At 48.5% G+C, this 23,517-nt stretch overlaps 1 protein-coding gene across 3 annotated transcripts in view; it reads left to right on the forward strand.

Moving 5' to 3' along the window:
- The window catches only part of arhgap39 (Rho GTPase activating protein 39), a 121,774-nt gene that overhangs the window by 59,662 nt on the left and 38,595 nt on the right, over positions 1-23,517 (forward strand). For all 3 annotated transcript variants that reach the window (XM_048251886.1, XM_048251888.1, XM_048251885.1), the window contains exons 4-8: positions 3,826-3,990; positions 4,116-4,515; positions 4,611-4,684; positions 4,778-4,977; positions 5,306-5,397. In XM_048251886.1, coding sequence (XP_048107843.1) covers positions 3,826-3,990; positions 4,116-4,515; positions 4,611-4,684; positions 4,778-4,977; positions 5,306-5,397 — 931 coding nt within the window. The remainder of the gene's footprint in view (positions 1-3,825; positions 3,991-4,115; positions 4,516-4,610; positions 4,685-4,777; positions 4,978-5,305; positions 5,398-23,517) is intronic.

Here is a 23,517-nt window from a genome sequence, read left to right on the forward strand (position 1 = left end):
AAATGAGTGTATGTAATTAGTTGTGTCTAACCACCAGGCACTCAAGATGAGTAAGTGTGAATTTAAAATGTTATGATAAGTGAAATACTCAGCTGGAGGGTGTTCAGGTATAGATGTAAAGGGTCAATGTAGCCAAACTAATGCAATTAAAATGTTGACAACTGCAAAATATCCACCAAACGTTTTTGCGATTGATTGTTGGAACTACCCAGATGATTCTATCTACCAAGATTTACTACACTTTTACTACACAGTTTTTTTCAGTCGATTTGGCGCATTTCTCAAACCAGAGAGAAATGCGCTATCAAGTCAAGAATTGCGATTTCATTACTTCTTTGATACTTTTTTAAAAATCTATTTGATTTGGGGCCCCCACCACCTTGACGTCATCAGTAATATTAAATATACTGTAGTGTGATCATTTACACCAGTGGCCATCCTAGATTCTGCTTGACTCTCCACACACACACAAACACACACGGAAAATGATGGCTTATGTCATATGTTTCTATTTTGAAATATGTTTGATATTTTGAAATTCATATAAAGTGTATTTAGTTAATAATGTATAGTATTTTATAATCTGCATAATTACTATTAACTAAAGATATTTAGTAATTTAAATAGTCCATATTGATTTTTAAACTATTACACTTAGGCATATCTTTAATGTGGTGTGTATGGTGATGTGTAGGTGTAATTGGGTGCCTGTCACTTTAAGAAATATGTGAGTAATTAGCCTTCAGTCTAATGATTTTAGGCTAGTGAATAAAAGTTCCGCATAGTGCATAAGGATATGTGGATGCAATTGATTATTTTTTCTATGTCATTAGATAAAATTAATGTTCAAAAAACTAACAAGTTGAAGAAAATATTTCTGGGATCATAGAAAAGATAAGTGTCTAGCAATGTTCATTAATTATTTTAGAGAGCACCACTATCAGACGTGACCTGAGCTAGCGGGATAGTTAGCAAGGAGCTCTCTCCAGATGTAAAAGTTTGCCATGATTGCGTAGCCTATTTCTAAATTACATTAAACCCAAATAGTAGACCTAAATGACCCAAATCCTATATCCTACTGTAGGTAGGTTAGCAACACAAACTTGAAAGATGCAAGTGATTAAATCAACTTGATATTAGCCTATTATTATGTGTTACCATAGCATCACTTAAACTAACAGCCATGTCTCGCTGTTTATGGCACAACAGCTGCACATACGTGTGTGAGGAGAAAAGACGTACAGCCACAGGCTAGGGGAAGTGGCGCTAGAAGTATGCCTTGCACACACGCATGTTACTTTAAAACACGGTCATTCTTAAAAGTATCGATACTAATAAAATTAGGTATTGTGACATTTTTAATTTCAGGGTATGGCGATACTTTTGTAGTATTGGTGCACCGTGCAACACTACTCTGAATACTGAATCTGTTGTTTCTGTTATTGTATGCATTTTATTGCACTTTGAATTACACCTCGAATTGACCACATCCACAAAATTTAAGGGGAAATTTGGTCTGGACTTGCTCCATTGAAAAGCCTCTATGCCCGGTCATAAAGGCTGTGTGCAACAATCATATCATCTGGGCGGACTTTATACGATGATGAACAGATGAGCAACAGTGCCTAGTCATTTATGTAACCCAAGTGTGCTTCGGTTAATTTTGTACAAGATATTGACCAGAATCCAGAGTTGTCATACATACAGTGAAATACCTGATCAGTAACTCTTAAGACTCTGCTCTCATGTTTTTGCACAAAACTCCTACTTTTACCTCGACCTTTGCCATAAATGTATGCATGAGAAAGAGAAGTGCAGCTTGCCATTCAGTACTGCAGTTGTGTGTTGCATTCATGTGCAGTCTGTTCTTACATACAATGCCATGTTTAAAGGGTAACTATACAGTTTTTTTTTTTTTTTTTTAGCTTAATTTACCTAAACTTAACAGCTTCGGAGTCATTGAAATGTTTTTTTCCGGATTTAATGGTGACCATCTTGCTTCCCCCTACCGTCTGTGAGCGGAAAAACTAGCCTTGCAACTTTGGTCCGGCAGACCGCCGGCCTCAGAGTCAGAAAGTCTCGCGGTCTCGCAATTTAACAAATTGCTTTATAGCACTACACACATGCATGCCAGGCATGCAAGGTAGCGAGGGAGTTTCTCAGACATTCGTCATACATTTCCATAGGGAAATCCGGAAATTACAAAAGTAAACAACAGCATGACACACGTGCATGGTGCATGTGTCAGCAACGTCTTTGTTATTAAACATCTGAAGTGCTGTCCCAATCCCATTTATACTGAGCCCATGTGGTCTCACACACTCACTCACTTAGCACCTGAGATCAATTAAGCCTGTCAGTCTTTAGTCCTTAGTCCTCAGGGCTCACTTTGGGATTGGCCCATTGTCATTTCACTGTCACAGGCAACTCTGCTATTGACCTCTCCAGAAAAAGTCCCGCCTCCGTAACTTCCGTATCCACCCAACTTCCGGTCGTCAAATGTCTATGGGAAATAACATGGCGTTTTGAAAAGTCGTACCTGTCAAAGTCTGTAGGTGGCAAAGTAGAAAAAGTTGGTGGGCCGATTGGCCTACATACTTCTGCCATGTAGTTTCCACTGGATTTTTTGATTGTCAGTGCCGTTAAAGTAGTAAACGATTATTAATGCTAACCGAGAGCTAGTTCCGATGTACGCGGGCGGAGGAGGGCGTTAGATCTTGCTCACAACCAGTCACAACCTAACGTGATGGTCATTTTCACGTGTGATTCATGCGTGATTTCAGTGGTCTATAAAAGTAAATTGTTTGCAAGGTTCAGCCTCTTTTCAACAAGACTTAACTTTGGTTTGACTGCGAGTTTGTTGGCTGTTATTGAGATATTTGAAAAAGAAAGAAATCGCCGACAAAGGCACTAAAGACATGACGAGATGAAATTTTTTTTCACGAAAAACAGATAATGATAAGCAGACTAGGAATCAGAGGCAGAGTCGTATTGAGTCGATAGCTTTATTTTGCATGACCTTGATCAGAACAGTAACATTTTCAGAATGTATTAACAACCTATCAAACATGATGATTTCACGCAGGGTTAGTGCTACCTCTGTAGACAGGCTCTGGTGCCACGAACTCCATTTCGGTGAAGACAAACTGAAACATTGCCGTTGCTATGCAACCTTGACTGGGGGAGTCGCGGCGTCTGAAGCGTGCGTTAGCTTAGTGCTTCTTACTGATATATTTCTACTTTAACGGCACCAACAATCAAAAAATCCAGTGGAAACTAGATGGCAGAAGTATGTAGGCCAATCAGCCTACCATTTTTTTCTACTTCGCCACCTACAGATGTTTAACAGGTATGATATTTCAAAATGCCATGTTATTTCCCATAGACATTCGACGCCCGGAAGTTGGGTAGACATGGCTGCTTCGGAGGCGGGACTTATTCCGGAGAGGTCTATAGCCTCATTTTCATTTAACTGAGATACTAGTGTGGCTCATCTCCATGTGATTACGTTTTCCTTAGCCACCAGGATGGTGGGTCAATCAGTGACGAGAGGGGATGACATTAATTTAAAAATCGAAAGTGGTTGTGGTAAATGGTAGTAGCAATGCTTACAAACACAAAAATTGGAGGAATATATTTTTGAGGAATATAATAAGGAGTACATTTATACAGAAAAGGAAAATACATTGTTTCTCGCCTGCTGATGCGGTTCTTTATCAGATTGTAGCAGTTAGGCAAAGAACCACTGGTTAGGACATGGTAATGTTAATGTTTGTGGGTGTATAATAAATAATATATATTTAATTATCTCTCTCTGTCTTTTAGTCAGAGGATTTGGGAGCATGTTTTCAGTTTGAGAATGTGCGGAATGCCCGAAATATGATGCCAAGTTCCAGTTGTGGCGTTTTCCCAAATTTTTCTCTAAGAAAGCCCTCCTCTGAGACTGATATTGAAAACTGGGCATCCAAACATTTTAATACACACACACAGGTATGTAACTTCATAATTTCATATACACTAATTAAAATGTTGCATGAAAATATCTGTATATCACATTAACAGTGTGTGATGGAGTATAATCAACTATATGTGCCTCCCTTTAATTTGCTTAATAGGGCTTGTTTCGGAGAAAGGTGTCAATTGCTAATATGCTGGCTTGGAGCAGTGAGGCCATTAAGAAGCCCATGATTATGACATCAGATAGGATAATCAAACGAGAAGCAGTTGATCTCTTCAAACTCATCCAGACCTATATGGGAGATCGCCGAGGGAAGGCAGAACCATTGACTGTTGCACTGGAGATAGTGGTGAGGGGGTGGAGCTTACAAGGTCTTCGGGATGAGTTGTACATCCAGTTGTGCCGTCAAACAACTGAAAACTTTCGCTACGACAGCCTAGAGAGGGGCTGGGAGCTAATGGCCATCTGTCTGGCTTTCTTTCCTCCTACACCCCGATTCCACTCTTACTTGGAAGGGTACATATACAGACACATGGACCCTCTTAATGACAACAAGGGTAGGAACATTTGAATACAGTTGCATGTATGCAAAGAAACCAACACTGCCCCTCAGATATATTGCTCTACCCTTACTTCCTATTTCTGTTTCCAGGTGTGGCCATCAGCAGTTATGCTAAATATTGTTATCGGAGACTCCAGAAGGCTGCCTTGACAGGTGCTAAAAAGGTAGTGTATGTATTCATTATTTTGTTTCTATTCATGAATATCAATTGTACACTTAACAGATTTCCCAATTCTACTATTTTTCTCTCTTTGCAGGGTTTGAATACACCCTGTTTGGAAGAAATAATTCACGCACGGAATGCCATATTCAACCCCTCCATGTTTGGTTCCTGTTTAGAGGAAATTATGTCACTACAGAAGGAACGATACCCTGAAAGACAGTTACCATGGATACAGACACGCCTATCTGAGGAAGTACTTGCACTCAATGGAGATCAGACTGAAGGAATCTTTAGGTGGGAAACATTTGCATTTACAGATATACAACTAGAACGGGTAAAACAGCATTTAGCTGTTAGCTGCATGCAATTGAAAGAAAATGCACTTTGCCTCAAATGTTTAAATCAAGGTTAAAAACATTTTATCTTTCTGTGTGCTTGAGTACTCTTAAGCACTTTTGTCTTTATTTGTTTTCAACTTTTTGCTTTTACTTATGTAAGGCACATTTAATTTCCTCTGTGTATAAAATGTGCTATGTACAATTGTATTCCTCACCTCTGCCAAAAGCCTATGCTCAACCCTGTCAAGCTTTGTGATTTTCGGTACCCTTTTTTGTATTTGTAGAGTCCCTGGTGATATTGATGAGGTGAATGATTTAAAAATTCAAATCGATCAATGGAAAGTCCCCACTGGCCTTGAGGACCCTCACATTCCAGGTATTTTATTTTACACCATAACCTGGTCCATTTTGTGTACTGTTCTGTTTGTAACTGTTTACACCAAGTTGGCATTGTGTACATCAGAGTTGTCATTGGCAAAACATTGCTAGCATGCCGATTTGGTCAGTGCAGTTGCCATTGTTAAGCTGTGAAAGCTTTTCTTACATATTTCCCAGACCACATAACTCAGGATTCCCACTCTAAGTCAAATGCAAAATTCCATGACTTTTCCCTTTTTTCCCCCCCAACAAAAAAACCTTAACTTCCATGACTTACTATATCATGAATGGTACAATATACCAACCAATGATTTCAGAGTAGACTCGTAGTGTTCAAGAATCTTTTACTTTTTTAGAGCAGCAGGAGATGAATAAATGTAACCTAGAAATGTAGGTGTACCCTAGTGGCAGCAAATGTAATTTGCAGCCAGGGTAGTATAGCAAGGCTTAACATAATGACCGCCGAGTTGTGACGGTTCCGCATGAATTCCCGCGTGAACATTGTTTCTTGACTACCGATGCTTTATTGTTAGTTTGTAGTTTAGGCAGAGAATGTCTAATAAAAAAGGGAGAACTTTCACTCTCGGGAAACTTCCGTTTTCTGAACTGGTTGCAGTACCTTCTCTGGTTCCACGTGAGGGCACTCGCCGACGAGTGTAGAATGAATGGATGGAGCATTTTAGTTTAGTAATTTCAATGTTGCATTCAAAAGGGGAGGGAAAGATAATACACACTGCTGAGTATTATATATTTTTAAAGTCGCTTATTGTTCTAAAAAGCCTTTCAAAATGTTAATGACATCATTCATTAGCAGAATGTTAGCTTGTTATGGACAACAACGACCCAACCTGCAAGATATGACATAAGTACTCGTTCATTCAACTTTCGACCTATAATCCATATTGAACTTGCAGAAACTACAATAAAATCTGCATTTTTTTCAACAACTATCAGGTGAAGGAGACAGATTTAGCCGTCTAGCTCCAATGACTCCCATTCATTTTGCACTCGCCCACAATCACCCCCAATGTAACTCTGGTGGAACTGCAACCAAATTTGGTACAATGGGGCTTCGGGAAGAATCTCTGATCAATGTGATTGGTTAGGCTGGACCAATGATTTCGAAGTTCTACACACATCACCATGCAAGCTTGTAAAAGAATCCCAATCATGAGTAACTAAGAAGAGGGCGTCCGGGCCAGGCTAGCGGCCAGCCCAACTTGCCCAGCCATACCATCCATTCTCCTGGCAAATGTACGATCACTGGACAACAAAATGGATCACATACGACTGCTGAGATCAACGAACCGGACAGTAGGTAACTGCTGTGTGCTCGTCTTCACTGAGACTTGGTTAAATGACAACATTCCGGACTCTGCTGTACAACTGGAGCAGCTAGCATGCTATCGAGCAGACAGGGCCATTGTAAAGGGAGGTAAATCGCGAGGAGGAGGAATCTGTGTTTACATCCGTGGCGAATGGTGCGGGACAGTGTAGTAGTATGCAAACACTGCTCACCACTGGCAGAGTTTATGATCATAAAGTGCGTCCTTTTTACCTGCCAAGGGAAATTACTGCGATTCTGCTAGTCGCAGTATACATCCCGCCTACCAACAACAACAGCGATAAGAACAGCGGCTCTTAGTGAACTGTACCAGGCTGTCAGTGAACAACAGGCGGCACACCCAGACGGTTTCACCATCTTCACTGGAGATTTTAACCATGCTGATCTTAAAACTGTACTTCCAAAGCTACACCAGCATGTTGATTTTCCAACAAGAGGAGATAACATCCTGGACCTGGTCTACACTACACACAAAGGAGCATACAAAAGCCACCCCCTCCCCCACATTGGACTTTCAGACCATATCACTGTTATGCTAATGCCCGCATACAGACAAAGGGTAAAAGCGAACAAACCGGTTCGTAAGCAGGTAAAAGTGTGGCCTGAGGGAGCCTCCGATGCTCTTCAAGACTGCTTTGACACAACAGACTGGGAAATGTTTAAGCAGGCAGCCACTTACAACAACCAGACAGACATAGAGGAGTATACAGACACTGTAACCTCTTACATCACCAAGTGCATCGATGATGTGACCCACACAAAAAGACATCATCTTTCGGGCTAACTGGAAGCCATGGCTGGACGGGGGATGTCCTCAGGCTGCTGAGGGCCAGAGACAAAGCCTACAGAGCTGGGGATGAAGCTGGCATGAGAACAGCGAGAGCCAACCTGTCCCGTGGCATCAAGGAAGCAAAAAAGGAATACACTCACAAGATAACCACCCACTTCAAAGACCGCAGGAACGCACAAAGCCTATAGCAGGGCATTCAGGCCCTCACGGACTACAAGCCCGCGCCACAGAACTGTGAGAGCAACATCCCTCTGCTCAACAACCTGAACCGCTTCTTTGCTCGGCTTTGAAGCACAAAACAGCACCTGCCCACAGAAGACCCATCCCCCTCTACATGAGCAGCCCCTGTGCCTCTCTGCCCGACAGCGTGAAGAGGACACTTGCTGCTATCAACACCGTAAGGCAACAGGTCCAGACAACATCCCAGGTAGATGCTGAAGGACTGCGAGGGGGAGCTTAAGGATGTCTTCACAGACATCTTTAACACTTCCCTGAAGCAAGCCATCGTCCCATCATGTTTCAAAGCTGCCACCATCATACCTGTGCGAAGAAAACTGCTCCATCCTGCTTCAATGACTACGCCCTGTGGCACTGACACCCATCATCATGAAGTGCTTTGAGCGGCTTGTCATGTCACATATCAAATCCATTCTCCCCCCCACCCTGGACCCCTTCCAGTTTGCATACCGAGCCAAACGGTCTACAGAGGATGCAATCTGCTCTGCCCTCCACCCAGCCCTCACCCACCTGGAAAAAAGAGACTCATATGTGAGATTGCTTTTTATAGACAGTTCTGCATTCAACACCATAATACCACAACAACTCATCTGCAAACTTGACAAACTGGGACTCAGTACCTACCTCTGCAACTGGCTACTGGACTTCCTCTGTCAGAGGCCTCAAGTAGTACGTGTTGGCAACAATACCTCAAGCAGCATCACACTGAGCACAGGGGCCCCCCAAGGCTGCATGCTCAGTCCGCTGCTCTTCACCCTGCTGACGCATGACGGCACTGCAATCTACAGCAACAATCACATAGTGAAATTTGCTGACGACACAACTCTGGTGGGTCTCATCACCAAGGGCGACGAGATTCCAATACAGGTTGGAGGTCTGTTGACTTCCGGAGAGGTCACACCCAACACCTGCCACTGACCATCGACGGTGCTGTGGTGGAGAGAGCGAGCAGCACCAAATTCCTGGGGGTGCACATCAGTGAAGACCTTAATTTGAAGGTCAGTGAAGAAACATAATTTCGATCTCTTTGTATGTCTGGAACATGTGAAGAAATTGACAATAAAGCTGACTTTGACTTTGACTTTGACTACAAGGAGGATCCAAGGAAGTTTATTGTCACATGCATATAGTTACTGGAAGTAAGAAATGCAGTGAAATTATGCCTGGTGTCAGCCTATTTGTGCAAAGTGGGGTGGGGGGGGGGGGGGGTGGTAAAAAGTGCAGTAGAAGAGGGGTTTAGTAGATTAAGTGGCAAGGGCTGCATAAGAAAGGTGAGGGAGGATTGGAATTGGGGGGGCACCAACAAGGAGCACCCAAGAGCAACAGGGGCAAGGAAAAACTCCCTTACCAAGGAAGAAACCTTGGGCAGATCCACGGCTCAAAGCGCTAACCCAACTGCCAGGGGAGATGGGATAGTGTGCTGTGTATGTGGGGAGAGGGCAGTGTGCAATATGTGTGTTGGAGAAGCTTCCTGATGAAATAATGTGCTGTGTATGTAGGGGAGAGGGGGAGGGGGGGCCAGTGTACTGCAAGTATGGTGAAAGGACTTACTATTGTAACGGGAGCAGGAATTATGCTACTGACCCTTGAGGTACAACAACAGACACACTGGATATATATAAAACTCAGTTTTATTACAACATTAAAAAAGGCATATAAAAACACACACAATACATATATGTATAAGTAACTAGGTCCTGGTGCTTCAAACCAGTGTGGAAGATCTAGAGAAAGTAGCTAGTTAACTACTTCAAACCAGTGTGGGGGATCTAGGGATGGCAGCTAGTTAAAATGTCAGCAGCTACAAAATACTGTCTTAAACCAGTGTGGAGGGTCTGGCGCCCTCTAGAGGGGAGAGAAATCATATAGTCACAGTTACTCTAACGCAGGTAGGCCTATTACTAGCGATTCACACTCGTGCACAAAATCACATCACACGCACCCACAAAAGATCACACTATTGTGAAAACAAGGGCAGAATAGCCACAAATGTAAATAGTAGAAGTATTCAATCGAACTAGCACAACACGTTAATCCAAAGGGTGACACGCACACACAGTTAATTGCTACTACGTTAAAGTCCCGTTTACACAATGGATTTCCCCACCCTGCACACACTTCTAAAGAAACTGTAGCGAGCAGCCTGACATTCTATCTTAACTATGGCCAGCCTAGTAACACACAATTGTTTGTACAGAGGATGAATGAATAGTCCAGCAACCACTCGACCCAGCCCACAGTTAAGTAATCCACAACACAGAACCAGGAAGTTGCGCCGCCCGGCCTCCTTGTCTCTCGCACTGAAACAGGGTAGCTTAGCCTCGTCAGCCAATGCTCCTTCTTGAATGTCAACAGTCGGCACTCCACCAGGAACTGCGAGGAGGAGGAAGTGAATCAGCAAAGTAGCCACAATAAATCGCGGGTTGAAACCCACTCACAAGACAACGGCACAATTACTTTCCTTCACGTGAAGAATCGGGTGCGTTGGATAATCCTTTCGCTGACCCTCACGGTGTCGAACGGATGTTTGGTCAATTCGCCCGTTGTAGCTGGGAAGTCAGAGGCGGTAATCCCGGCGTCTCGGCTCTGCTCTCGTGGGTTGCGGTGCGTGAAGTATCCGGGCGCCTGTTGCAGATAAAGGGAACGCACCGATGAGAGGGCCCAGTCAGCTTTTATCCCCTCCAGCCACCAATCACGGGTCTTGTCAATTGTCTCCATTATCGGCAGCACCTGTGGAGGAACGTCTCACAAGCATACACACACACACACATGCACAAACCCCGCCCCCAGACAGTTCATTCGACATTTTGACTGTAGAGCCCAGCTACATTTCCACCCCCCTTTGATAGTGCTCGTCCCGAGCACTAAGCGTCCAGTCCAGGTTTGGTGTAGTGTCTCATTGTTCAGTTGGTTACACGGTCTGTTGCGACCTTTAAGGTCGGTAACGAGCAGGAGGGTTCCCTCGGTTGTGGCGGGCTGGATACCGACTAGGGACACGTGTCTCCGGGTTTTGGTAATGTCCTGGGGCTGGGGCTGGGCAGAGCTCTATTATTGTCTGTGGTGGAGCTATTATATCCTGACCAGTCCCTACTGTTCGCAACTCTGGGCCAGGGGCTTCATGAGAGGGCGCAGCGGAGGCAAGAGGAAGAGGTGACGTCGCTGTAGGGTTGAGTGGTATGTCGGCTGGCACTGGCATTGGGGTCTGTACAGGGTCCAGCTGAGCTGGTGCAGCTGGTTGGATTACCACAGGAGCAGCAGGCCTAAAGGGTTCTGGCTGGCCCGTACTCGTGGCACCCATTTTGGTGACCTTCCTTGCTGTTAACAATCGTCACAGGGTCTCCTGGGCATGGTCGCAAGTTGTTGCGATGGAGGGTTCGACACGGACCATCTTTACCCTCTGGCCCGTATCGTGAACACTGGCGGTCACGATGGGGCTGTCCGGCGATCACAAAAGGTGTTGGGAGCCACTGTGGTGCAAGTTTACCTTGAGCCCCGCGACGGAAGTTTTTATCAACACCCTCTCCTGGCAACAGTGGCAACGGTCCGAGTGTTCCGGTTGTAGTGCCTCTGGTTCCAGTGGTTGCGGCGTTCTGCGTTGTTACGGACAGTCTCATAGGCTTGCAGAAGAGTCTGATGGTGGCTTCTGACCCACCCATCTAGCCCATCTCTACACTGGGGCGGTGCAACGTCATACAACATATCCACTGGTAACCTGGCATGGCGGCCAAAGACAACATAATGTGGAGTCATTCCAGTGCTGGCGTGTGTGGTATTGTTATAGGCCTGTAGAAGTGCAGGTAGCCGGCTGGGCCACTGAGACTGGGACTGCGTTTCAATGGTACCCAGCAGAGATAAAAGGGTGCGATTAAACCTCTCACATGCACTGTTGCCTTGTGGGTGGTACGGGGTGGTGCGTATCTTTCTGCAGCCGTACATCGTGCATAGCTGCTGCATCAGAGTCGACTCGAAGGCTGCCCCCTGGTCTGTGAGGATTTGCTCCGGGCAGCCAAAAGGGAGGATACGTGCAGTCCACAGGGCCTTCACTGTGGTTGGAGCCGTCTGATCCCTGGTTGGTACAGCCAATGCGTATCTGGAGAATAGATCTGTGATGACGAGAATATATTGGTACGCATCTGAAGGCCTCCCAAGGGACAAATAATCTAAAGCCACAGTCTCAAAGGGGTAGCTAGAAACAATTGGGCACAGGGGGGCTTTTGGTTGGGCTCCCGACTTCCCAACCAGACAAGTGGTACACTCTGCTGCCCATTTCCGGGCATTTGTACTCATGCCCACCCAGTAGAACCTCCTTCTCAGCAACGAGACCATTTTGTCCCCACTCGCATGGGCTGCTGCCTTGTGATACTCTTCCCAAAGTGGTCGGGCCTGTGCTTCTGGGATGATGATCTGCTTCACCGGTGCGCCCGTATCTGGTTCAGCGACACATCTCACCAGGGTTCCATCACACAGCTCTAAGCGGCACCACTCCCGGAGCAAGCAGCGAAGCTGTGGAGACAAGGTAGAGGGGTTATTAACTACAGGGGGTTCACGGCTCACCTTCCAGGTGTGCAGGAGTTGCAAATCAGGGTCATCCCGCTGTTGTTCCCCCCAATGTTTCTGCAGGGCAGGTGGTTCTGTCGGTGCCATGCAGGCCATGGTGTGCACAGTGTGCTCCGTTGCCTCTCCCGGTAGCCGTGACAGTACATCAGCATTTCGATTGGCTGTCCCTGGACGGTAGCGTAGATCATACGAGTAGTTTGCCAGCTGGGCCACCCACCTTTGTTCAGTTGCACCCAGTCTCGCCTTTTCGAGGTGGACCAGGGGGTTATTGTCGGTAAAAAACAGTGACCTTAGCTCCCCATAGATAGTCTTTGAATTTGTCTGTAATAGCCCACTTTAGAGCCAATAGTTCCAGCTTAAAAGAGCTATAATTTTGGTCATTACGCTCAGTGGGGTGAAGGCTGCGGCTGGCGTATGCTATGACTCTCTCTCTTCCCTCTTGGACCTGGGCTAGGACCGCTCCGAGACCGTCCAGGCTAGCGTCAGTGTATAATCGGAACGGAAGCTGGAAGTCTGCATAGGCCAAGATGGGGGCTAAGGAGGGCCTGCTTCAGGACGGTCAAAGGCCAGTTGGCAACCCGGTGTCCATTGGATAGGGGCAGAGGGTTTGTTGGTTTTGGCCTTGTAGGAGTTGATGGAGGGGCCGCTACCTTGGAGGCTGGGATGAAGCGTCGATAATATCCGGCAAAGCCCAGAAAAGATCTCACTTGTTTCACAGTCGAAGGTGTGGCCCAATCAACGGACAACTGCTACCTTGTCTGGATCTGTCGCTATCCCTCGGCTGCTGACCACGTGTCCCAGGTATGCCACTTTCCTCTGGAACAGGTGGCACTTCCGTGGCTGTAGCTTCAGGCCATGTTCTTGAGGCGGGCCAAAACCTGCGCTTGGGTGTTGCAAGTGGGTGGTGAAGTTGGCTTAGTAGACGATGACATCATCAAGATAGATGAGGAGATAGTCATACACTTGTGCTCCCAGACAGCGTTGCATCAGCCTCTGGAATGTGGCTGGGGCATTACAGAGGCCAAAGGGCATCGTTCAAAGTGATATAGACCAAAGGGGGTGGTGGCGGTCTTCTCTTGATCTTCTGGTGCAACCTCTACCTGCCAGTATCCACTGGCGAGGTCAAGGGTGGAATACCACTCACACTTGGACAGGCTAGTGAGGGATTCCTCAATGCGAGGTAGAGGAAAGGAGTCTTTGTGGGTTACTGCATTTAGCTTGAGGTAATCAACGCAAAATCTCCACGAGCCATCCTTCTTTTTGGCAAGGACCACTGGAGCAGCCCATGGACTCGAGCTCTCCTTCACAACCCCACTGTCGAGCATGCCCTGCAACAAGCCCCTCAGTTCTGGATAGAGGTTTGGAGGTCGATGATTTGGGGGCCAGTATTCCGTAAAACTAGCCTTGTCCGTCCCTGTACATCCTTTTGGTCGATTTGGGTGACTGTGGCCAGGGGGCATCGTTGAGGTAGTTCCATGGGAAATGAGTTTGGATTACAGATACGCAGGGGGACTCTCCCTCCCCGGGTCCAGCTCAACGATCTAGCCACTCGCCATTCACATCCATGGTCCTCCAGGTCTTCAATCAGGACAGGGCAATCGGGCAGGCCAGCAGCTTGCGGTACATGGGCCCAGACGATCATTTCGGCGGAGGGAGGCAACACTACTGGGGGCTGCCGTTGGAGTCTAGCCACACCTTGGAGCTCTAATCCAGTCACTGATGCTTCGGCCCTCTGGCAGGCGGCGAACGCTGCATCCCAGACTTTTTCTGCAGAGGGGGAAAACACAGACTTAAATGCAGCGACTCCTGGGTGCCCACCTTGAAAGACCCCGGCCCAACAATCTGTCAGAACGTTCATTCCCAAGAGTCCATATTCGGTGTTAATGCAGTTGTCACGGACAATAACTACTCCCTTCCCCTTAACATCTAGTCCCCAATGCAAAAGTCTAGAATGTACAGCCTACGCAGGAATGTGAAGGCCGTTATGGCTTTCAAGGCTAGCCATGATATGCGGGCTAGGATCCTGTGTCATGCACTCATCACCCGAAGCGGGCGCTTGGAAAAGTGTTTGGCTAAAATTTGACTTGGGAGCCAGTGTCCAGTATGCATAGGTGGATTTGGCCTGGACAAAATACCTCATTTGGGGCATCTACCAACCCATGGCGGGAGCGTTGGGCGCGGATTGGCCCCCTCCCGTTCACTTCGCCTTGTTGTGACGGGGTAAAACCCGTCTGGGCTGAATCGCCGTGGGCAAAATCTTTGGATGTGTCCAGCATCTCCACAGTCACGGCAGATAGCTCAGCCTTGGGCCTCTCACTGGTAGGAGGACTGTCCAGGAGGGGCTGATCCCAGGCGTTGACGTTGGGGGGCATTGGGTGGTGGACGCCAAGATGGTCGAGGGGCTGTCTCAGTCTCCGGCGGTGGCTTCCAGTGTCCTTGGATCTCCTCTATGATCGACTTGCCTAGAAGTGTTACCTGTTCCTTCAGCTCTTGGCGCAGCTCAGCCCGCAGGGCTTCCTTTATTTGTTGAAACTCGGTGGCTGGGGAAGTAGGCCGTGGCTGAGATGTTGTAGCAAAGGTTGGGAAAGCACTGGCTTCCTCTGTATGGACCAGCTCCCGCTCTAAAGCTTTTGCCTCCTCACAAGCCTCCACAAAGGTGAGCGTTGAGGTCCTTCGGAGCTGCCTCTGTAGCTCCTGCTTCAACGATCCCGTTCTTAGGCCCATGGAAAACGGTGTCCGCAGCAGCTCATTGTCGGTTCCGGTGTTGAGAGGATCCCTAGCTCTCCAACTGTAATGCAGCTCACTTTAAACGGAGAATGAAATCCTTGACACCCTCCCCAGGTTCCTGTTTGCAGCTGAAAAACTGGGCCCTCAGCTGAGCTAGTGGTTGTTGGCCTCCATACAGCTCACCTAGGGCCTCTAAAATCTTAGTGTCAGTATCACGTTTGTCCACTGCCAACAGCACCACCTCCCTTTTGGCATTTGCCTCCAAAGCGCTAAGTACAAAGTCCACCCGTTGCTCTGCATTCAGCCCCTGGGCCCGGATGAAGGCTTCAATCTGCGTTCTCCATTCTAAAAACTTTAATGCACCCCCTTCTCCACTAAACTTAGGGACCCATGGCCCGCCCATAAACCATGGCATAAATGCAGCTACCATTTGTGGCTCTGCACCTGCTACCTGAGGCTGCTCGCGGTTACTCATTGTTGTGTACGTCAAGGGTCCTGCCAAAACTACGCCAAAATTGTAGCGGAGCAGGAATTATGCTACTGACCCTTGAGGTACAACAACAGACACACTGGATATATATAAAACTCAGTTTTATTACAACATTAAAAAAGGCATATAAAAACACACCCAATACATATATGTATAAGTAACTAGGTCCTGATGCTTCAAACCAGTGTGGAAGATCTAGAGAAAGTAGCTAGTTAACTACTTCAAACCAGTGTGGGGATCTAGGGATGGCAGCTAGTTAAAATGTCAGCAGCTACAAAATACTGCTTTAAACCAGTGTGGAGGGTCTGGCGCCCTCTGGGGGAGAGAAATCATATAGTCACAGTTACTCTAGCATGGGTAGGCCTATTACTAGCGATTCACACTCGTGCACAAAATCACATCACACGCACCCACAAAAGATCACACTATTGTGAAAACAAGGGCAGAATAGCCACAAATGTAAATAGTAGAAGTATTCAATCGAACTAGCACAACCACGTTAATCCAAAGGGTGACACTCACACAGTTAATTGCTACTACGTTAAAGTCCTGTTTACACAATGGATTTCCCCACCCTGCACACACTTCTAAAGAAACTGTAGCGAGCAGCCTGACATTCTATCTTAACTTTGGCCAGCCTAGTAACACACAATTGTTTGTACAGAGGATGAATGAATAGTCCAGCAACCACTCACGACCCAGCCCACAGTTAAGTAATCCACAACACAGAACCAGGAAGTAGCCGCGCCTCGGCCTCCTTGTCTCGCACTGAAACAGGGTAGTTTTAGCCTCTCCGCCGCCAATGCTCCTTCTTGAATGTCAACAGTCGGCACTCCACCAGGAACTGCGAGGAGGAGGAAGTGAATCAACAAAGTAGCCACAATAAATCATGGGGTAAAACCCACTCACAAGACAACGGCACAATTACTTTCCTTCACATGAAGAATCGGGTGCGTTGGATAATCCTTTCGCTGAGCCCTCACCGGTGTCGAGCGGATGTTTGGTCAATTCGCCGTTGTAGCTGGGAAGTCAGAGGCGGTAATCCCGGCGTCTCGGCTCGGCTCGTGGGTTGCGGGGTGCGTGAAGTATCGAGCCTGTTGCAGATAAAGGGAACGCACCGATGAGAGGGGGCTTTTATCCCCTCAGCCACCAATCACGGGTCTTGTCAATTGTCTCCATTATCGGCAGCACCTGTGGAGGAACGTCTCACAAGCATACACACACACACACACAAACCAAACCCCCCCAGACAGTTCATTGACATTTTGACTGTAGAGCCCCCATACATTTCCACCCCTTTTGATAGTGCTTGTCGTCGAGCACTAAAGCGTCAGTCCAGGTTTGGTGTAGTGTCTCATTGTTCAGTTGGTTACCACGGTCTGTTGGGACCTTTAAGGTCGGTAACGAGCAGGAGGGTTCCCTCGGTTGTGGCGGGCTGGATACCAACTAGGGACCGCGTGTCTCCGGGTTTTGGTAATGTCCTGGGGCTGGGCAGAGCTCTATTATTGTCTGTGGTGGAGCTATTATATCCTGACCAGTCCCTACTGTTCGCAACTCTGGGCTTGGGGGGCTTCATGAGAGAGGGGCAGCGGAGGCAAAGAGGAAGAGGTGGCGTCGCTGTAGGGTTGAGTGGTATGTCGGCTGGCACTGGGGTCTGTACAGGGTCCAGCTGAGCTGGTACAGCTGGTTGGATTACCACAGGGCAGCAGGCCTAAAGGGTTCTGGAGGATGGGCTGGATGTTTCACCGTGGCACCCATTTTGGTGACCTTCCTTGCTGTTAACAATGCGTCACAGGGTCTCCTGGGCATGGTGCATGAAGTTGTTGCGATGGAGGTTAAACCACGGACCATCTTTACCCTCTGGCGTGTCGTGAACACTGGCGGTCCGCGATGGGAGCTGTCCGGCGATCACAAAAGGTGTTGGGAGCCACTGTGGTGCAAGTTTACCTTGAGCCCTGCAACGGACGTTTTTTATCAACACCCTCTCTCCTGGCAACAGTGGCAAGGTCCGAGTGTTCCGGTTGTAGTGCCTCTGGTTCCAGTGGTTGCGGCATTCTGCGTTGTTACGGACAGTCTCATAGGCTTGCAGAAGAGTCTGATGGTGGCTTCTGACCCACCCATCTAGCCCATCTCTACACTGGGCGATTTACAGCGTCATACAACATATCCACTGGTAACCTGGCATGGCGACCAAAGACAACATAATGTGGAGTCATTCCAGTGCTGGCGTGTGTGGTATTGTTATAGGCCTGTAGAAGTGCAGGTAGCGGCTGGGCCACTGAGACTGGGACTGCGTTTCAATGGTACCCCAGCAGAGATAAAGGGTGCGATTAAACCTCTCACATGCACTGTTGCCTTGTGGGTGGTGGGGTGGTGCGTATCTTTCTGCAGCCGTGCATGCCGTGCATAGCTGCTGCATCAGGAGTCGACTCGAAGGCTGCCCCCTGGTCTGTGAGGATTTTGCTCGGGCAGCCAAAAGGGAGGATAAGTGCAGTCCACAGGGCCTTCACTGTGGTTGGAGCCGATCTGATCCCTGGTTGGTACAGCCAATGCGTATCTGGAGAATAGATCTGTGATGACAAGAATATATTGGTGCGCATCTGAAGGCCTCCCAAGGGACAAATAATCTAAAAGCCACAGTCTCAAAGGGGTAGCTAGAAACAATTGGGCTGGGGGGCTTTTGGTTGGGCTCCCGACTTCCCAACCAGACAAGTGGTACACTCTGCTGCCCATTTCGGGCATTTGTACTCATGCCCACCCAGTAGAACCTCCTTCTCAGCAACGAGACCATTTTGTCACCCCCCCCATGGGCTGCTGCCTTGATGATACTCTTCCCAAAGTATGGTCGGGCCCTGTGCTTCTGGGATGATGATCTGCTTCACCCGTGCGCCCAGTATCTGGTTCAGCGACACATCTCACCAGGGTTCCATCACACAGCTCTAAGCTGGCACCACTCCCGAACAAGCAGCGAAGCTGTGGAGACAAGGTAGAGGGGTTATTAACTACAGGGGTTCTGGCTCACCTTCCAGGTGTGCAGGAGTTGCAAATCAGGGTCATCCCGGCTGTTGTTCCCCCAATGTTTCTGCAGGGCAGGTGGTTCTGTCGGTGCCATGCAGGCCATGGTGTGCACAGTGTGCTCCGTTGCCTCTCCGGTAGCCGTGACAGTACATCAGCATTTCGATTGGCTGTCCCTGGCCGGTAGCGTAGATCATCACGAGTAGTTTGCCAGCTGGGCCACCCACCTTTGTTCAGTTGCACCCAGTCTCGCTGTTTCGAGGTGGACCAGGGGTTATTGTCGGTAAAACAGTGACCTTAGCTCCCATAGATAGTCTTTGAATTTGTCTGTAATAGCCACTTTAGAGCCAATAGTTCCAGCTTAAAAGAGCTATAATTTTGGTCATGCAGCTCAGTGGGGTGAAAGGCTGCGGCTGGCATTATGCTATGGCTCTCTCTCTTCCCTCTTGGACCTGGGCTGGGACCGCTCCCGGGCCGTCCAGGCTAGCGTCAGTGTATAATCGGAGCGAAGCTGGAAGTCTGCATAGGCAAGATGGGGGCGCTAAGGAGGGGCCTGCTTCAGGCGGTCAAAGGCCACTTGGCAACCCGGTGTCCATTGGATAGGGGCAGAGGGTTTGTTGGCTTGGCCTTGTAGGGAGTTGATGGAGGGACGCTACCTTGGAGCTGGGATGAAGCGTCGATAATATCCGCAAAGCCAGAAAAGATCTCACTTGTTTCACAGTGAAGGTGTGGCCCAATCCACGGACAACTGCTACCTTGTCTGGATCTGTCGCTATCCCTCGGCTGCTGACCACGTGTCCCAGGTATGCCACTTTCCTCTGGAACAGGTGGCACTTCGGCTTCAGCAACTTCAGGCCACCATGTTCTTGGGCGGCCAAAACCATAAGCTAGGTGTTGCAAGTGGGTGGTGAAGTTGGGCTGAGTAGAGCGATGACATCATCAAGATAGATGGGAGATGGTCATACACTTGTGCTCCCCAGACAGCGTTGCATCAGCCTCTGGAATGTAACAGGGCATTACAGAGGCCAAAGGGCATCGTTCAAAGTGATATAGACCAAGGGGGTGGTGGCGGTCTTCTCTTGATCTTTCTGGTGCAACCTCCTACCTGCCGAGTATCCACTGGCGAGATCAAGGGTGGAATACCACTCACACTTGGACAGGCTAGTGAGGATTCCTCAATGCGAGGTAGAGGAAAAGGAGTCTTTGTGGGTTACTGCATTTAGCTTGCTGGTAATCAGCATAAAATCTCCATGAGCCATCCTTCTTTTTTAGCAAGGACCACTGGGCAGCCCATGGACCTCGAGCTCTCCTTCACAACCCCACTGTCGAGGCATGCCCTGCAACAAGCCCCTCCAGTTCTGGGATGGGGTTTTGGAGGAACAGGCGATGGCGGCTCGGTTCGGGGGGTGCGGGTGCCAGTGGAATCTGATGGGTGACCACTGCTGTTCTGCCAAAATCCTCGTCATGGGCTTGCAAACACATGAGACCACTTCCCCAAGAGGGCCTTCCAATTGGGCCTGTTGGTCAACGCCCAGCCCTTCACCATGCAGAGCTAGAGCTGGGTGGTCATCACTAAGGGTCTGTCCACCCATTTGTACATCGACCTCTCGGATGATTTGGGGCCAGTATTCGATAAAACCAGCCTTGTCCGTCCCTGTACATCCTTTTGGTGGATTTGGGTGACTGTGGCCAGGGGCATCGTTGAGGTAGTTCCATGGGGAAATGGGTTTGGATTACAGATATGGGGGGGACTCTCCCTCCCGAGGTCCAGCTCAGCGATCCTAGCCACTCGCCATTCACATCCATGGTCCTCAGGTCTTTCAATCAGGACAGGGCAATGGGCAGGCCAGCAGCTTAGCGATGCATTGGGCCCAGACGATCATTTTCCGGGGGAGGGAGGCAACACTACTGGGGGCTGCCGTTGGAGTCTAGCCACACCTTGGAGCTCTAATCCAGTCACTGATGCTTCGGCCCTCTGGCAGGCGGCGAACGCTGCATCCCAGACTTTTTCTGCAGAGGGGGAAAACACAGACTTAAATGCAGCGACTCCTGGGTGCCCACCTTGAAAGACCCCGGCCCAACAATCTGTCAGAACGTTCATGCCCAAGAGTCCATATTCGGTGTTAATGCAGTTGTCACGGACAATAACTACTCCCTTCCCCTTAACATCTAGTCCCCCAATGCAAAAGTCTAGGACTGCATAGCCTACATAGGGAATGTGAAGGCCGTTAGCCGCTTTCAAGGCTAGCCATGATATGCGGCTAGGATCCTGTATGCACTCATCACCGAAGTGGCGCTGGAAAAGTGTTTGGCTAAAAAGGGTGACTTGGGAGCCAGTGTCCAGTATGCATGGAATTCGTTGGCCTTGGACAAATACCTCAATTTCGGGGCATCTACCAACCATGGCGGGCCTTTGTTGGGGCGCAGTTGGCGGCCCCTCCCGGTTCACTCGCCCTGTTGTGACCGGGGGTACCGAAAACCCGTCTGGGCTGGGCGTCGCCGTGGGCAAAATCTTTGGATGTGTCCAGCATCTCCACAGTCACGGCAGATAGCTCGGCCTTGGGCATCCCACTGGTAGGAGGACTGTCCAGGAGGGGCTGATCCCAGACGTTGACGTTGGGGGGCATTGGGTGGTGGACGCCAAGATGGTCGAGGGGCTGTCTCAGTCTCCGGCGGTGGCTTCCAGTGTCCTTGGATCTCCTCTATGATCGACTTGCCTAGAAGTGTTACCTGTTCCTTCAGCTCTTGGCACCAGCTCAGCCCGCAGGGCTTTCCTTTATTTGTTGAAACTTCGGTGGCTGGGGAAGTAGGCCGTGGCTGAGATGTTGTAGCAAAGGTTGGGAAAGCACTGGCTTCCCTCTGTATGGACCAGCCCCGCTCTAAAGCTTTTTGCCTCCTCACAAGCCTCCCCCACAAAGGTGGCGTTGAGGTCCTTCGGAGCTGCCTCTGTAGCTCCTGCTTCAACGATCCCGTTCTTAGGCCCATGGAAAACTGTGTCCGCAGCAGCTCATCGTCGGTTCCGGTGTTGAGAGGATCCCTAGCTCTCCAACTGTAATGCAGCTCACGCAAACGGAGAATGAAATCCTTGACACCCTCCCCAGGTTCCTGTTTGCAGCTGAAAAACTGGGCCCTCAGCTGAGCTAGTGGTTGTTGGCCTCCATACAGCTCACCTTGGGCCTCTAAAATCTTAGTGTCAGTATCACGTTTGTCCACTGCCAACAGCACCACCTCCCTTTTGGCATTTGCCTCCAAAGCGCTAAGTACAAAGTCCACCCGTTGCTCTGCATTCAGCCCCTGGGCCCGGATGAAGGCTTCAATCTGCATTCTCCATTCTAAAAACTTTAATGCACCCCCTTCTCCACTAAACTTAGGGACCCATGGCCCGCCCATAAACCATGGCATAAATGCAGCTACCATTTCTGGCTGTGCACCTGCTACCTGAGGCTGCTCGCGGTTACTCATTGTTGTGTACGTCAAGGGTCCTGCCAAAACTACGCCAAAATTGTAACGGGAGCAGGAATTATGCTACTGACCCTTGAAGTACAACAACAGACACACTGGATATATATAAAACTCAGTTTTATTACAACATTAAAAAAGGCATATAAAAACACACACAATACATATATGTATAAGTAACTAGGTCCTGGTGCTTCAAACCAGTGTGGAAGATCTAGAGAAAGTAGCTAGTTAACTACTTCAAACCAGTGTGGGGGATCTAGGGATGGCAGCTAGTTAAAATGTCAGCAGCTACAAAATACTGTCTTAAACCAGTGTGGAGGGTCTGGCGCCCTCTAGAGGGGAGAGAAATCATATAGTCACAGTTACTCTAACGCAGGTAGGCCTATTACTAGCGATTCACACTCGTGCACAAAATCACATCACACGCACCCACAAAAGATCACACTATTGTGAAAACAAAGGGCAGAATAGCCACAAATGTAAATAGTAGAAGTATTCAATCGAACTAGCACAACCGTTAATCCAAAGGGGTGACCGCACACACAGTTAATTGCTACTACGTTAAAGTCCTGCGTTTACACAATGGATTTCCCCACCCTGCACACACTTCTAAAGAAACTGTAGCTGAGCAGCCTGACATTCTATCTTAACTATGGCCAGCCTAGTAACACACAATTGTTTGTACAGAGGATGAATGAATAGTCCAGCAACCACTCCACGACCCAGCCCACAGTTAAGTAATCCACAACACAGAACCAGGAAGTTGCGCCGCCTGCCGCCTCCTTTCTCTCGCGACTGAAACAGGGTAGCTTAGCCTCTCGCCGCCAATGTCTCCTTCTTGAATGTCGGCAGTCGGCACTCCACCAGGAACTGCGAGGAGGAGGAGGAAGTGAATCAGCAAAGTAGCCACAATAAATCGCGGGTTGAAACCCACTCCACAAGACAACGGCACAATTACTTTCCTTCCGGAAGAATCGGATGCGTTGGATAATCCTTTTTTGACCCCCTCACGGTGTCCGAGCGGATGTTTGGTCAATTCGCCGTTGTAGCTGGGAAGTCAGAGGCGGTAATCCCGACGTCTCGGCTCGGCTCTCGTGGGTTGCGGTGCGTGAAGTATCCGGGCGCCTGTTGCAGATAAAGGGAACGCACCGATGAGAGGGCCCAGTCAGCTTTTATCCCCTCCAGCCACCAATCACGGGTCTTGTCAATTGTCTCCATTATCGGCAGCACATGTGGAGGAACGTCTCACAAGCACACACACACACACACATGCACAAACCCCGCCCCCAGACAGTTCATTCGACATTTTGACTGTAGAGCCCCGCTACACTATTGCAAGCAGAGTACTGTATGTATGATGTATGTGAGTGATGAAGATGTGTGTGTGGGCGGGAGGGGAGTGTAGCAGTGACTGTGTGTGTGTGTGTGTAGTGTGCGTGTGGGTAGGTGGGGGCAGTATGCTGTAAGTATGTAGAGGATGTGTGTTGGAGAAGAT

The sequence above is a fragment of the Alosa alosa genome, chromosome 9, assembly GCF_017589495.1.
Source record: "Alosa alosa isolate M-15738 ecotype Scorff River chromosome 9, AALO_Geno_1.1, whole genome shotgun sequence".
Taxonomy (NCBI): domain Eukaryota; kingdom Metazoa; phylum Chordata; class Actinopteri; order Clupeiformes; family Clupeidae; genus Alosa; species Alosa alosa.